The sequence below is a fragment of the Nomia melanderi genome, chromosome 2 (genome assembly GCF_051020985.1).
Source record: "Nomia melanderi isolate GNS246 chromosome 2, iyNomMela1, whole genome shotgun sequence".
In the NCBI taxonomy this organism is placed as follows: Eukaryota; Metazoa; Arthropoda; class Insecta; order Hymenoptera; family Halictidae; genus Nomia; species Nomia melanderi.
The window spans coordinates 24,610,708-24,625,119 of NC_135000.1; the positions used below are offsets into that span (position 1 = coordinate 24,610,708).

The following is a 14,412-nucleotide window of genomic DNA, read 5'->3' on the forward strand; positions in this document are numbered from 1 at the left end:
TATTATTGGGCGTCGATGAATTTAGTCGAACGTTCGTCTGTTTTCTGTTATATGGAACTCCGTGATATTCGTACAGAATTATGGAGTTTTAATTATTCTTATTCGTGGAATATTTATGCTGAAGTGTAATTCGGTTAATTATCTGAGACAGATATTTGCTCTAGACAATCCCAGTAACTCCGTCGGAAACCCGCGACACGATTGTCGCCGCGATAATATCGAATTTCATGACTGCAATCAGTCGTCCCTAAATAATGCATTCGATGTATACCTTCTTTATATCTACATTTCAATGGCTGCTCCCACAATGAACCATTATCCACAAATACCAGTTCATCGACTCATTAATCAACAACAGTGTCGCATAATCAACTCAAAATCCCGGCAGCGACGAATACAGACGGAACGCTTCAATCGCGTCATCAGCACTGTCGAAACAATCGACGCGAAGCGACACGCGCGACAGCGAAAAACGTTGATCGGGAAGGCGACCGTAGACCGACCGATCGTTGAGATTCAGAGTCAGTCAGCAAAACGGCGAAACAACTGTCGTTGTATTCCTTGAAAGCTCGGGAGTGCTCGAGCGACGCGTCGAACTTCTGAGCAGCATCCGTCGAACAGAGGCTTCGATTACTCGTCGTTCGCAACTAGTTCGAGCCTCTCTCTCTCTCTCTACGCGAAAATCGAACTTGCAATTCTTGGTATTACCGACGAACGATTCACCTTTCATACCGCGTCGCTCGTCTCGTACGCGCGCGTGGTTTGTTCCGTGGGGGATTTAAAAATCGTTCCGCGAGCTTTAAGTGGCCGCACTAATCCCTGACTGTCTGGTTTGCGCAGAATGTTTTACGGGAGCTGGAGAAGAAAAAGCCGCAGCTGGACGAGCTGGTTCACACCGCAGAAAACCTTCGGGCGGACACGAACAGGCAGCAGCTGCACGGCAAAGGTAAGTCCGGCCACGGCTTTCCATTCGGACCCCCTTATGAATCTTCGAATTAATGCGGTTTAATGTTTCATGCAAGAGAGAGCCACTTTTACGGCGACGTATTTTCTTATCCTAATGTCTCTCGAGCGACGGAACGTTCTGAATCATTGAATCCTTGATGCGCCACGGATTTAGAGTGTTTTCTTTTGCCACGAATCATTCGTGATGTAGATGCTATTAAGGTGGAGTAGGGTAAGTGCATAAACATTTGTTCGAAAATATTGTTTTTTAACATTTGGCATTGTACCATTGCTATTAATATATTTTAGATATTTTTATATTAGGACTTTATTTCACTAGTTCCTTTGTATTTATTTATCCTTTATTTGCTTTACTCCAAAGCGAAACATATTTGAATGAAAAAAGTATTTTATAGCAAACATCAATAGTAATACTCTTGCCTCACAGTTGTTGGATTTTTTACAATTTCCTTAAAAAATTAAAATATACAAGTGAGATTCGCTGTTTTGTCAATGTCAATCAAAGCGTATTAACTGAAGTATTCGTTGATTTGAATAAATCTTAAAGTATTATAAAACAAATTAAAGATACGTGGGTTGAAAGTCAAACTTACTAAAAACTGGGGTGCACTTACCCCACTCCACCTTACTTGAAATTCGGTGTTCTAGGGATTAACTTTGTTAGCGTCGTATCGAGACTTCCCAGGTGCATTTTGGATAATTGAATCTTTGTTGCACTAGATGTTTAACTTGCATTTGCTCATCGAATTTCCGGCATTTATCGGAACTCGGATTTTCCGAGTTATCGACATTGAACATACTGACATCGCGCTCCTAAAATTACTTTTACTAAACTGTTACTTTCAATTAATACTTCAAAACGTTAGGTAGTAAGTAATTCAAACCTAACGTTTATAAGTGTTCAATTTAAGTATTAATTTTAAGCATTAACCCTTTGCGGACGAAGACTTTAAAGTACACAAAGCTTGCAACGTATGAAGCTAAATTATCGAATGCTTAAGCAAGAGTAAAAGAGGAAACTATTATTCGCAGCTTAGTATTCCAAATACGAAAATTTCATCTGATCGAAATGTCGACATTCGTCAAAGGGTTAATTGAACCATCGAAATTGAATATACTCTATCAGGTTCCTAAAATTACTTTTACTGAACTATCACTTTCAGTTCAATACTTAGAAGCGTTAGGTAGTAATTAGTTCACGCCTAACAAACAGAAGCACACAGAAAAATATTGGGGCATAAAAGAACGACTTTCCTCTGGGTTGAAACGTTGAAGTCTCGTTACTGGATCCGTCTCGCGAGTTCACAGGTAATTCGATTCCCTCGCCAGCAGACAGTCTCCGATTGCGTCCCAGCTATACAATTCGATCATTTAATTATTGATTGGTTACTTCGCTAAGGGGAATGCAAAATTGAGGCTGTCCGCGCGGTTAAATGCTCGCAGAGGGTATTCGTTGAAACTTTATATCTAATCGGCCTGGTAAAGAGGACGCCTAACCGCCGGTGATCGATATTCGTATCGATATCCGGCGACCTTAATAAGTTTTTGTCGCCGTAATTGATACCGGGAGCAGCGGCGGGCTCTGCTTGCCAAGCACTTTTCGGCCGGGGCGAATTTCAGAAGTTTAATTATCGATCCTGATTGCTCGGCCCGTAATAAATCGGGCCATCTGTTCCTCGAGACAGCGTTGCTAAGACGGAGCGTCCCGCTCCGCGTTGTCTCTCTCGATCGTTTCTTACGTCGGACCGAATGGATCGTATGCAAAAGATTACCGGCGTCAGCGGAACTCTTATAGGAACGTTCTCGATTTATCCCGCGTCCCTTGCACGGGCCATTTTGAAGTCGCCGGGATTTTATGAGTACGATCTGCTGGCATTAGCGCCAGTCGAATAGACTGATTTTTATTTTTCGTCTGCAGCAGAAATTGCGACAGTGCTTTTTTTATTTGCTGTTCGATTGATTTTTATCTTAGAATATGCATTACTAAATCGATTTCATCGTCTGTTTCGTAGATAATCGTTGACGAAAGAAATCTGCAATCGTTTTCTTTTAGTTGATAGTTCTAATTAGAATCGAAAAAGTTATATTGATATCAATATTAAGAGGACAAAGTGAAAGTTACTCATCATCGTAAATAATACATTATCTAGTTATCAAATTTCCATCGTTCACAGATATAAAATATAACTAACAAAATTAATGTACCTATAGGAAAGACCAAAACCAGTCACGTCTCGTACATTAATACATTACCTAGTTACCATACAAATTTTAATTACTCACAAATACGAGATCTAATAACCAAGAAAATTAATTCAACTAAACCGAAACGAGTCACGTCTCACCACGAAGATCTAAATAATTTCGAAAGTCTCGCCCACCTTGGCCCCCATTTTATCATCGCCCTGTAGATGCTGCTTACGCAGGGACCGCTTGTCTTCCGACTGCAGGCCGTCTTCCGGCAATACTTTTTTAATCACCGCGCCCATCGAAGAATCAATTATCAGCCGTGCTCGAAATTAGTTTCGCGAGGCGGCCCCGTTAATTCGTTTGATTTCGGAACTTTTTAAATCGCCGCGGATCCGCCGGGGATCGACGCAATCGTGGGTCGAGGCGGGAGATTAACGACGGCGCCGCTAATTGTTTCAAGAGCCCTGGAAATTTCCCCCCGTCTCCCTCCTTCGTCCTTTCCTCTCCTCCTCTTTCTCCCGGCCGCCGATGTCGCATTGTTCCTTCTATATTAGCGTGCCCGGTACTTGTCAGTCCCGTCTGCCGCTCGTGCATTACAGCCAGACGATTCTTTCGTCCATTGTTCCCCGCGACCGCCCACTCTGCGCGAAATAGGGAGGAAAGGGCTCCCGTGCACGCCGTATCAACCGGTTGCGATCATCTTTCGCGTAATGCGTCGCGTTTAGAAAACACGCTTTAGGCACGCCTTATTTATTTTCAATGCACTCACTGGAAAATGCCCCCCATTGTGCCGCGAACGTAGGAAACCATGACTGCGATGTGTTTATTCACCCTTGGCGCTCGAGGGCCGCCTTACAGTCGCTGATTCGACGTAGCGAACTTATACAATTTTCAATTCAATATTAACCGTTTGGCCGCTGACGGACTTTGACATGTGCCAGAACTGCGGCACTAATTGCGCGTGTATGGGGAAAAATGGAGAACACTTTTCATATAGTAAACTCACTTATATTGCATTGCAACAATATAAATTGTTAAAAATATCATTTATTTACTTAAATTTGTTTTAATTCATTTTGTGGATGGAATTAGTAAAAACACAGTCTTGGCATAACAAAAAACTCTTCGCAATTTTGGAAAAATATAAAAGTCAAACGGTTAAACCTTGTGTAATGTATCAACGCATAAAACGTCGAAGTAAAATAGTTCTGTCTCTTAATTTACAGAAGATAATCAATTGTGTTAGCTGCGAAAAATATCGCTAATATTTAGTCAGAAAGTAATGAACATTTTTAATGAAAAATATTGTCGAGTGCAAAGGATTAATTTCTTCTGTTCTCGTGGAATTGATGGAATTCTTGTATCGTTGGAGCTTAATGAAAATAGAATTTTGAAATATTTTCAAGGTACGAGTTTAGATGGAAGTTAGGATTATATTATAGTATATTTTCTTTTATTTTTGTTTTATTCATGGGATGATCGAAATCTGAGAGATAGTTAGTGGTATATAGTGTCTAAATTTAATAGATTGTCGAAGTAAACGTAGAAGCTGAGGCGACCATTCATATTTCTTTCAACAGGCACGATAATTCTGCACAGAGGTAATCAAATAATTTTTAGCTACACGTATTTCTTTAGGTCGTCTAACTTTGTGAAGGTTGCGCTGAAAAGCGCTTTATCACGGTAATCTTTCACCATCAACGAAGCTTAATGGTTACCGTATTAAAAAGCGACGGAATGATGAATAAGCGGCGCACAAAAAGAATTTCGTGTCCATGTCCCGCTTACAAATGACGAGCAGCTGTAAAACACTGTCGTGTGTTTATGGAAATGTTTCATTATACGTTCGTACGAGAGGAATCGTAATAAAAATTTGTGTTTAATGGACCCGTAACTATTAAAATTAGAAAAGCATAAAGAATGAACATTTAAGAAGTTCGTGTAAATTAATAAGAGTAACAGCGTTCACGAACGTGAAGTAGTAGTAAGTAGTAGTGTCTACCAATGATCAGACACGAGTTACTTCTGCTTAAAGAGGCATTTTAATTCATCAGTGCCAAACAGGCAAGTTACTTTTCACATTTTCTTAGTACTCAAAGTCCCAGCAACATATTTACAAAAGATGTAATCGAAATTTCAAGTTTTAATGAAGTTATAGTTGTTCGAACAGAGGAGCACGCGAGAAAGCCGTTTTTCTTGCAACTACATTTTTCGAAGCGGTAAACATGATTTCCCCGAAACGATTACAGCTATCAATCTAAAACTTTCACAGCACGCGCGTGTAACGTCTCCCTATCGTCCGAGCTAAAACAACATAATTTAAACTACTTTAAAATTAAATCATCGATTCGCCCATGTCAATAGTCGCAACAGTCGCAAATTTCCCAAGTCCAGTAAACTTTCCAACGAACAGTCAATAAAACGGGATTAATCGAACAAACATATTTCATACGTGGAAACTGATATTATCAGCAGTTTCAATTCGCACGGGGAAAAAAGGATGTCCATGGGAAGCTCGATTTTCCACGTGCGCAGCTGAAATTGCCGCAAAACCGTCTACCGGAGGCACCATATTAAACACCAGTTACGCCCGGAGAATGCACTTCCGGTATTCCCGTCGCGTGGCAGACGAGGAGAGAGAGAGAGAGAGAGGCAGTCTCGTGAAAGCTCGCTTAAGGTCGAACGCGCGATTTCCCGCCGGCAAGTTCGGCTCAGATCTATTTTTAATCCGGTCAGTGGCCCTCTAAAAATAATCGTCGGCGTTGAAAGTTAGCCCAGCCTGTCGGGCACTAAACGGGGAAATAAAAGGGTGGGCTTCCATCGATTTCGGGACGGGAAAAAGGGAAATCTCGCCGGTACCTCTGAAGTCGTCGCGTTACGGCGAAACTTGCAGTCTACTTTTTGGTGTCTGGCGTGCGCCGCCTCGGGAGATCGAAGCTGAACGAAGGCTAGGCCGGCCGGGCGCTCAGGTGGCTCGACACGGAAACTACCGGCGGCGCGGCGTATCGGCGGTCGGCCGTGTTTCGGCCCTCTCCCATGCAGATTTTTCATAACGGCCCCGTTATCGGGCCGCGGCGAACGTGCGGCCGCCACCGAACCGCGTCGCTGTTCCCTTACAGGCTTTAATTACGGGCACGAAGCGGCTCTACACGCCAGGCGTCCTCGCGTTTCTGAGGGACCCGAGCTACCCTCTCGATCCACACATTTTGTACAGGCTGTTTTCGAGACAAATTGCACACCGTGTGTGCAATTGATTACCGAGGATTTAAGACCGGTTGCACACCGTGTGTGCAATAACAATGAGCATTTATCAGTTATTCTGAGTAAAGCAGTCGTCGAGATAAGATTTTTTTTTAATTAACCCTCTGTAGGTCTATGTAACTTTGAAGTCACATGTCAGTATATTGGAATCTTGTTGATTTATTTCATTTTGCACTCGAAGTGGTGAATAAAATTAAGTAATCAGTTAACTTAAACTTTTGTACGCTCAGGCGTGAAAGTTTAACGTCATTGTAACTTGAAAGTTACAAAATGTACTCGTTTGAAGAAATTATTGAAGCTATTGAATACATTGTTAATTCGTATTCATATGTAGATATTTATTAATTTTGTCTCTTGTCTCATTCGCACACTTTATAAAACATTCTTTCATTACCATGCATTAACTTCACGTATTTGGAATATTCTAGATTCATAAAAAACGAACATTATTAACATGAAAATCAATATAGAGAAAATCAATGTAGTCTAGAATATTCCAATGCTTTGCACATTCATTCAAAACGCGCTCACACACAGTCGGGTCATTCATCTATTGCACATTCATCACTCATCAGTGTATATATTCTCACACTCAAATACATCCATTCTCACATTATAAATAATGTTATCTAATACGGTGACATCCAAGTAGATGAACATAGAATAGTAATAGTGCAATTAGATTAAATGATTTAATATTATATTTTTTCCATTTTGTGTATTTCCCTTTATGACGTCGTGCGGCGTTCAACGTGTTAACCCTAATCTAACTAAATTTTTTAGTATTTCATATTGCAGTTCGAAAAGTGTTTTAGGGCTTTTAAAATTTGAGCTTTACAAATAAATACAATAATGTTTTAATCATTCCTTTTATTCTCATAAGTGACTGAGAGTCACATCGTGGTATGATTCGTTATGAAAACACGTGATCCGATTAAGGTTAATCTGCATGGGTGGAAATTATTAGGTTCGAAGTTGCCAGACGTTCCTATCACGAACGTATTGTAATGCGAGTTCGATATTGGCAGGTGTGCTGTCTCAATCTTTCTAACCAAGCCATTGGATCTGATAGGATAGGGTGTACTATATTATTTTTCGAGGTTTTTATTGAGAACAATAAGATAACTTTCGAATTAGTACTAGTTCTACTAGTAGAAACTAGTTTTCAATGTTGAATTGGAATTTCCTAAATTTAAAAAATTTCATGAATTATTCCGATTGCAATTGTCAGTTGCATAGTTCTCAAGATGATATCCCAAGTTTTAGGATGATTCTGCAGTTCCTGAGGCAGTTCTGTAGTTTTAACCCTTTGAACTCTGTAGGCTCCGATATTGCACCAGTTAATATTAAATATTTTAATGAGTCTCGAAGAAACTACTTTAAAATTATTCGATTTTCCACACATCCAAATTTTGTACTAAGGAAAATAAAAGATCGAAGAAATGTTATAGCATCTCTCATTTTCTCTAGGAATATTATAAAAATTAGTTGAAGTTGCTGATAGATCACAAAACAACCTGGAGTGCTAAGGGTTAAAAGCGATATTATTATTACTAAGGCGATTAGGATCTTTTTGTATGTTGCTATGAATACTGCACGCTCGCGTAGTGGCGCCGATTTTCTTAAACACCCTGTATATCAGGTTCCTTTGACCGCATGAAAAATTGCCTCATGAATCGCACGTATCGCCGAGACAACAGTATCGCATATCCGAACCAGAGACAAGAGGGTGATTGTGATTCCGTTGGCGGTGCTTCGGGGCTGCTCGCCGGGCCACTGCGATTCTAATAAGCGGACTGCAGATGTTCACTGCCGAGTTCACGGAAACGGAAATCAAATCGAGATCTGCTGTCCGTGTTGCAAAATTTATAGCGCGAACGTAAAATAAGCGTTCGATTGAAGGCGTATTGAAATTGTGATTTTATCGTGGTCGCGGATGCGGCTGGCTCGTGGAATCTGTCGTATTCTAATAAAGAAAGATGGCTGATTGTGTTATGGAAGTCATACTTTATATTTGACAAACATTTTTCTCTTGATCTTTGTTTTGTATATAAATTTAGTACTTTTCGGACATTTCTTTTCGCGTCAACTCGTTTTAAGAATGTTCATTGTAACATTAATCAATAGTCCATAGTAATCAGTGAAAAGGAAATTTCTGAAAAATTAAAAAGAGATGTTGCCAGAGAATTTCAAATAATTGTTTAATGATACTCTTGTAATATTTACATTGATATTTACAATTGTCCTCATTAATATACCTACATTTGTATTTAAATATAATCTATATTTAAAAATGATTTCATTTAACATAACCAGTGAAAAGAAAACTTCTGAAAAATTAAAAAGAAATGTTACCAGAGAATTTCAAATAATTGTTTAACGATACTCTTGTAATATTTACATTGATATTTACAATTATCCTCATTAATATACCTACATTTATATTTAAATATAATCTATATATAAAAATGATTACATTTAATATAACCAGTGAAAAGAAAGCTTCCGAAAAATTAGAAAGAAATGTTACCAGAGAATTTCAAGTAATTGTTTAATGATATACATTCGGCAATACTTACAACCGAGTCGGATTTCCCAATGTCACCGGTACGCCATGAAAGATTAAGAAATTCCAAGATCGCTCAGCGCGATGTTCATCGTGCAGTCTGCCCGGCGTACCCTCTCATCCTTTTTAATGGCTCAAAATTGTCAGCCTTTAAAGATTCTTTTTACGCAGTCAAGCATCGGGTTCAGAAGTTGATGCTCCGGGCAGACATCCTTTCAGCGTGGAAACGCAAAGTCGTCGAGCCTCTCGCGTCTACGCCGGTTTATCCCCCGCATATATGTATGCAGATAGATGCAACTGGCTGGCGCACACGCCTCCGCCGCATTGATTCCCTTTCCGGATTTCGTATTCGTTCTCGGTACTTCCCGTGACTTCTGACGAATAGCTGGAAAGAACGAAACAGTGGGAAACGTCTCGAGATAAGCCGGCGCCCTCCCCCGCGCCGTTTCCGCGGCGACGTTACGCGGTTCCCGATCGGAACTTTCTTTTGAAGGGAAAATTCCACGCATTGTCCTTACCTTGTGCACACTGTGGCGGTGTCGCGGCTTAATCGAATACTTTATCTTCTTCGGCGTCGCCGCCTGAAGGTAAGTAGCCCTTAGGAGATTACATTCCTCCCTGTGTCGCTTGTTAAACGCTTTTAATTAATTCGCGGGGGACGGATTTACTCTGGAATGTCTGGCTGCCGGCTGAAGGCTCATTTAAGTTACCGAGTAAGCGGAAAGAATAACGTTGACAGTTAATTTCCTCGGCGAGTTTACGCTATTAATCGTCATCCTTGATTAATTCCTAGATTTCGCTAGACGACTATATACACCTTAAATACCTTCTCGACCACCTACAAGCATTCCATTCATTCCACATTCCTCATCCACAATTTCCTACTTCAAACCACCTTAAAAACCTAACACTTCATTCAGTTTCTAAATCACCCGAAACTCCACAGGAGCACTCTCCAATTTCTAAAGAATATAATCGCCCGATCGAAAAACCTCGAATCCAATCGCACCGCGAACACTTCTCGCAGCCCATTCACTGACGCTCCCCGCCCGAAGCTCCGGTCAATCGGGAATTTTCCGGCCGGTGTCGCGTTCCCCGTACCGGTTCTCCAATAACAATAATCCCGCGAGCGGCACCGCCGGCTCGTTCCCGGTTAACGATAATGCAGAATGGAGCGGCCGGGAATTCTCGAGGCCGATTCGGCGGCTCCCGCATCGCATTCCTGCGTGCTGGTTTTAGGACACAGATCCATCGCGGTTGTATGGCGATGGGGCGGCGCGCGAGATAGCGGCCGCCTTGTGCAGCCCCCAGCGAATCGAGGCGAGAGCCACTTCAAAGCCGGCCGGCTCCTGTGTGGGTTCGCGCACAATGGCCCGGGCCCGGATACACGTGCGCCGCGACGAGCCGGGCCTCTGGGGATAAACCGTGCCAATAACGCACCCCATTCTTGTCCCGTTACCGTAGTCAACGCATGGCTGGAACGCGTCGCGCACTCGTTCCGGATTTTTAACTCCGCAATACGCGGCGAAATTCGATCGAAAGCTATCACCGCGCGACGCGTGCGGCGCTCACAGCCCGTCGCCTCCTCGCGTCAGAACTCCGCCGTGGTTCCTCTTCGAGGAATCGGCGCCGGGGGTGAACGTCCCCTGTTTACTGGGACCGATCTCCCCTTGCTTCAATGAATTCTGTCGTAGGGTGGCGTGAGAAGTAGTAACAAGTGGGACTTTTTTCGGCTGGTTTTCATCGAGGCGATCCTGTTCGGCGTGATGTTTCTAGGTTTGCTCTGTGGACGAGGGCACTGCTTTCGGGTGGAGGGATTGTTTATTTTATTGGGACATTAGGGGTTTGTTTGCGGTTTTCGATTGGCGATTGTGGTTTCGGTTTTCTGGGGAGTTTTCTTGGAGGTTTGTTGTATAGATTTTTGGTTTTGTGAAAGTAACCCTTTGCTTTCGAGAGGTGACTCTCAGTCATCGTTTGATTTGATGTAACAAATTGTAAAGTGGTATGTATGAAGTTTTGTGTAATGCATGAATATGCGAAATATTTATATAAAATAGCTTTGTATCTTAATTCACGTGTTTTCTTATTAGTTCGTTTCAAATAGTCGTGTATGTCTCATCGGAAAATGTCGAATGTTTCTAGTGAAAAGCTTCCGAGTGCGAAGGGTTAATGATTAAAAGGTAGATGAATGGATTTGTGAAGGATTCGCTGATGTTCTTAGCGAACAGAATGGGGTAGTTTTAGAACGTCTGCAGGTTTGAGTTTAATAATACGCAGATCCCGCGTTGACGTATGTTTCGAAGCAGTGAAATCGAATTTGGCTGGGAGTTCGATTTATTCATAGCGCCGGGGATCATTTGCCTGGCGAATCGAATTTGCGTCCTGTTGCAAAGTTATCGAGTTATGGAGGAGTTGGCGTCTTTTGGAAATCGGATTAGAAGTATTGATGCCGGAAAAGTGCAACCTGTTGCGGTAAACTCGGAACTTGGCATTCTCTCTTATAGATGATGTTTCATAATGGAGTCGATGAACCAAGCCCCGCTCCTTGGAAGAAATCCACTCGCCTCCTGCCAAGAGTTATTCAATTTCGACGAGTCGCGAAGCAGAAGTATCGAGCAGACCTCGGTTTTTCGTCCCTTCGTGCCGTTTTTTGCGTCTCTGTCGAGAGTGCGCTAATAGTTGCCAGAAGTCACTCGAAACTTATGCACAAGTGGACACAACGCGACATAATATTCGACGTTACAGTACATGTTACGAGTAAAACATGCATCGACACGGACAGGACTGAGACGGAATTCCTACGGCACGCGCAATCAGCAAGTTATTCAGACCTCACTGGATATTCAGGAAAAATGGAACCGTGTTAAGTGCACAACTCTCCTTGCGCCCCTTATATTTATTTTATGCTTGAAAATTTCCCAGGAACCATTTCGCATTACACGGGGAAAAATTGTAACTCGAAAAGTGGGTCGTGAAAACTAACTTCCATCTCCATTATGAACCCTCCCCGTAGCTCTCGGATGTTGCACTCGTTTCCAGGGGATGCTGCTTCCTGCGTTGGCCGGTTTAAATAAAATACAGCGCACTGAAACGTTTCAATGATCGTCAATAATTCGTCGTAACCCGTCAAACTTCGTACACTAAAATAATTCCTCTTGCAATAATCATACCACACAATCTATCAACACAATCAAACATGTTCGTAGAACCTACTCCAAACACTCGCCAAAGTTCCAATTTTCCAAGCCAAATGAATCATTATCATAACAATCCCACGACAAACGTCGCTAGCATCAAACGCCATGTTCATAGCGTATCCACCTCGAACATTCGGCATTGAAGTACCGATCTTCAGCGAGCTTCTCCGCTAATGTAATCATTCCCCGAATAATCATCCCTCGAACTAAACTGTCTCCCAGCTTTGGAACTACATAACTACATAAACTATTTACATTTATTTCGTTAGACAAACATTCTCGCTCCGCGCGTCGCGTCGCCGGTCGCGAAGATGCTCGGACAAAAAGGAAACATCATCGTCGTCGTCCGAAGTAAAGTCTCAAGGGCGGTATACGACAGGCGCGTACCGAATGGCCGGCCTATTTGGCAAAGTGCTTCCCTTAATAAGTTCTGGAATCCGGGCGCAGCCCATCTGGACTTTTCCGCGGGCTACTTACGGTTTATCTTTCCCCGCCGCGAGCCCGTTTTCCCCGGGACGTCTTGGCGCCGGCTGAGCCGCGTACTTTTCCGGACAAAACTTACGCCGGCCGACGACGCGGACGACGACTACGACGTCGACGACGACTCCGGCCCGGCCCGGCCGCCCGCCCGCTCCCGACGGTCTTGACACTTTGCAATTACCCCGAATCTATGGCGACTTAGCGGCGTTGCATATCGCCCGAAATTATACGTACCTCGGGTAACTTATTGCAACTTAAGTGCCGAGGCGCGTCCACTCGCCGCGTAATTGCTTAATTACGTCAATTAATGAGAACCGGGACCGTGACGCCGTTGTTTATGGTCCGTAGTTTTTAGCCGGAGAAGTGTTGGAATCGCGGAGATAAATTCGCTGATGCGATTTGCGCGTAGATTGGAAGGTTCGTTCGTTCCTTTCGCTTTCGTGATTTCCAGCGCGCGCTGAATTAGAGCGATCCGAGTCACCGGAGATCCGCGGTGGTGGAACGGTTCTAAAATAGGATTTCGTTTTAGCGAATCTGCTGTTCGAAGTTGGTAATGCGTCGGTTAAGTGACTATAACTTTCCTCCGGCGAATCCCCATTCACGGAGCCACTCTTATTGAGCATCGTCTAGATTACATCGATCTGTCATTAAACCGCTCGAGAAGCTTCCCGAGCGTAACTATTCTTTACCAGCCGAGCCTCGTATCACCGGGACACAGTGGGTCCGACTGCGCTTTCGATGAAAGCTCGCAAAAATCCTCTGGTCCCTTTCAGGAGCAGACTCGGGCACCGAGTTGAATGGGTTCGGGCAATAGTTCTTTTCGTTAACGAGGTCTCCGGCACGGTCGATCGATGGTGTAGCACATACCCCGCCGCGAGAATGGCTCGCGCGGAAGAAAAACACTCGGCCCGTTTTGCTTTTGTTCGACACGGGCCGGGAACGGGGAGAGAGGCGAGCGGACAAGCGTGCGAGCGCGACAAGCGTAATGGGAAATCGTTGATGGAGACATTATGCTTCCTCCATTACACACGACGAGCGGGAGGGAGCGAAGCTGCTTAAGAGGCCGGCGATGTTTGGGGAAATTGCTTTCCTCTGTGAAAAACTCGCCCTCCGCCGGGACGTCGAGTTGTTTCGCGCATGGACGCTGTTCTATTACGGCGTCGCCGGGCTAATTGGATTTAAAAATGCAAGTCACGGCGCACCGATATGTTTTCGACATGCCCCGGCCTTTGATGTCTCCCGCTGAGCTAACGACAGGCCGGCGAAGCCGAGGAGCAAAGTCTGGGATCGCGTTGTCCTGGGAGACTCGTGAAATTCCAGCCGCGAGACGCCTTCTTTCGCCGATCGTACGCGTTCCAGCCGGGCGACTTCGAGTTACTCGAATTCCGCGGGAATCCCATTCAATTCTTCAGCGAACTGTTTCCCTATTTTCGGGGGATGTTCGGGAGACAATGCATCCCGAGCGATCCCGACCTCGACGGAGCAATGGACACAGCTATCGAGCGGACTGTATGAAACGCAGGATTCCCCTGTTTGCTCGGGGATTGCTCTTCCGAAAAGCGGCCCGGTATGCTGGGAATATCAGAAGCGTATCGGGCCAATCGAAGTCGTGGCGATTTTCTTATTCAGATCAGAATGGACGAGGGGAGGAGCTGTTTCTCGCGAACCTTCGATGCGGCGGCAATGGGAGCATTTGTTTGAATTATTCAATTCGTCGGGGAGACCGAAGGTTAGGATGGAATACGTGTTTTA

General features: G+C 43.7%; 1 protein-coding gene across 9 annotated transcripts in view; it reads left to right on the top strand.

The window, feature by feature from the left end:
• The window catches only part of LOC116426948 (dystrophin, isoforms A/C/F/G/H), a 650,967-nt gene that overhangs the window by 141,433 nt on the left and 495,122 nt on the right, over positions 1 to 14,412 (top strand). For all 9 annotated transcript variants that reach the window (XM_031976684.2, XM_031976686.2, XM_031976683.2 and 6 more), the window contains one exon: positions 841 to 946. In XM_031976684.2, the coding sequence (XP_031832544.2) occupies positions 841 to 946 (106 nt within the window). The remainder of the gene's footprint in view (positions 1 to 840; positions 947 to 14,412) is intronic.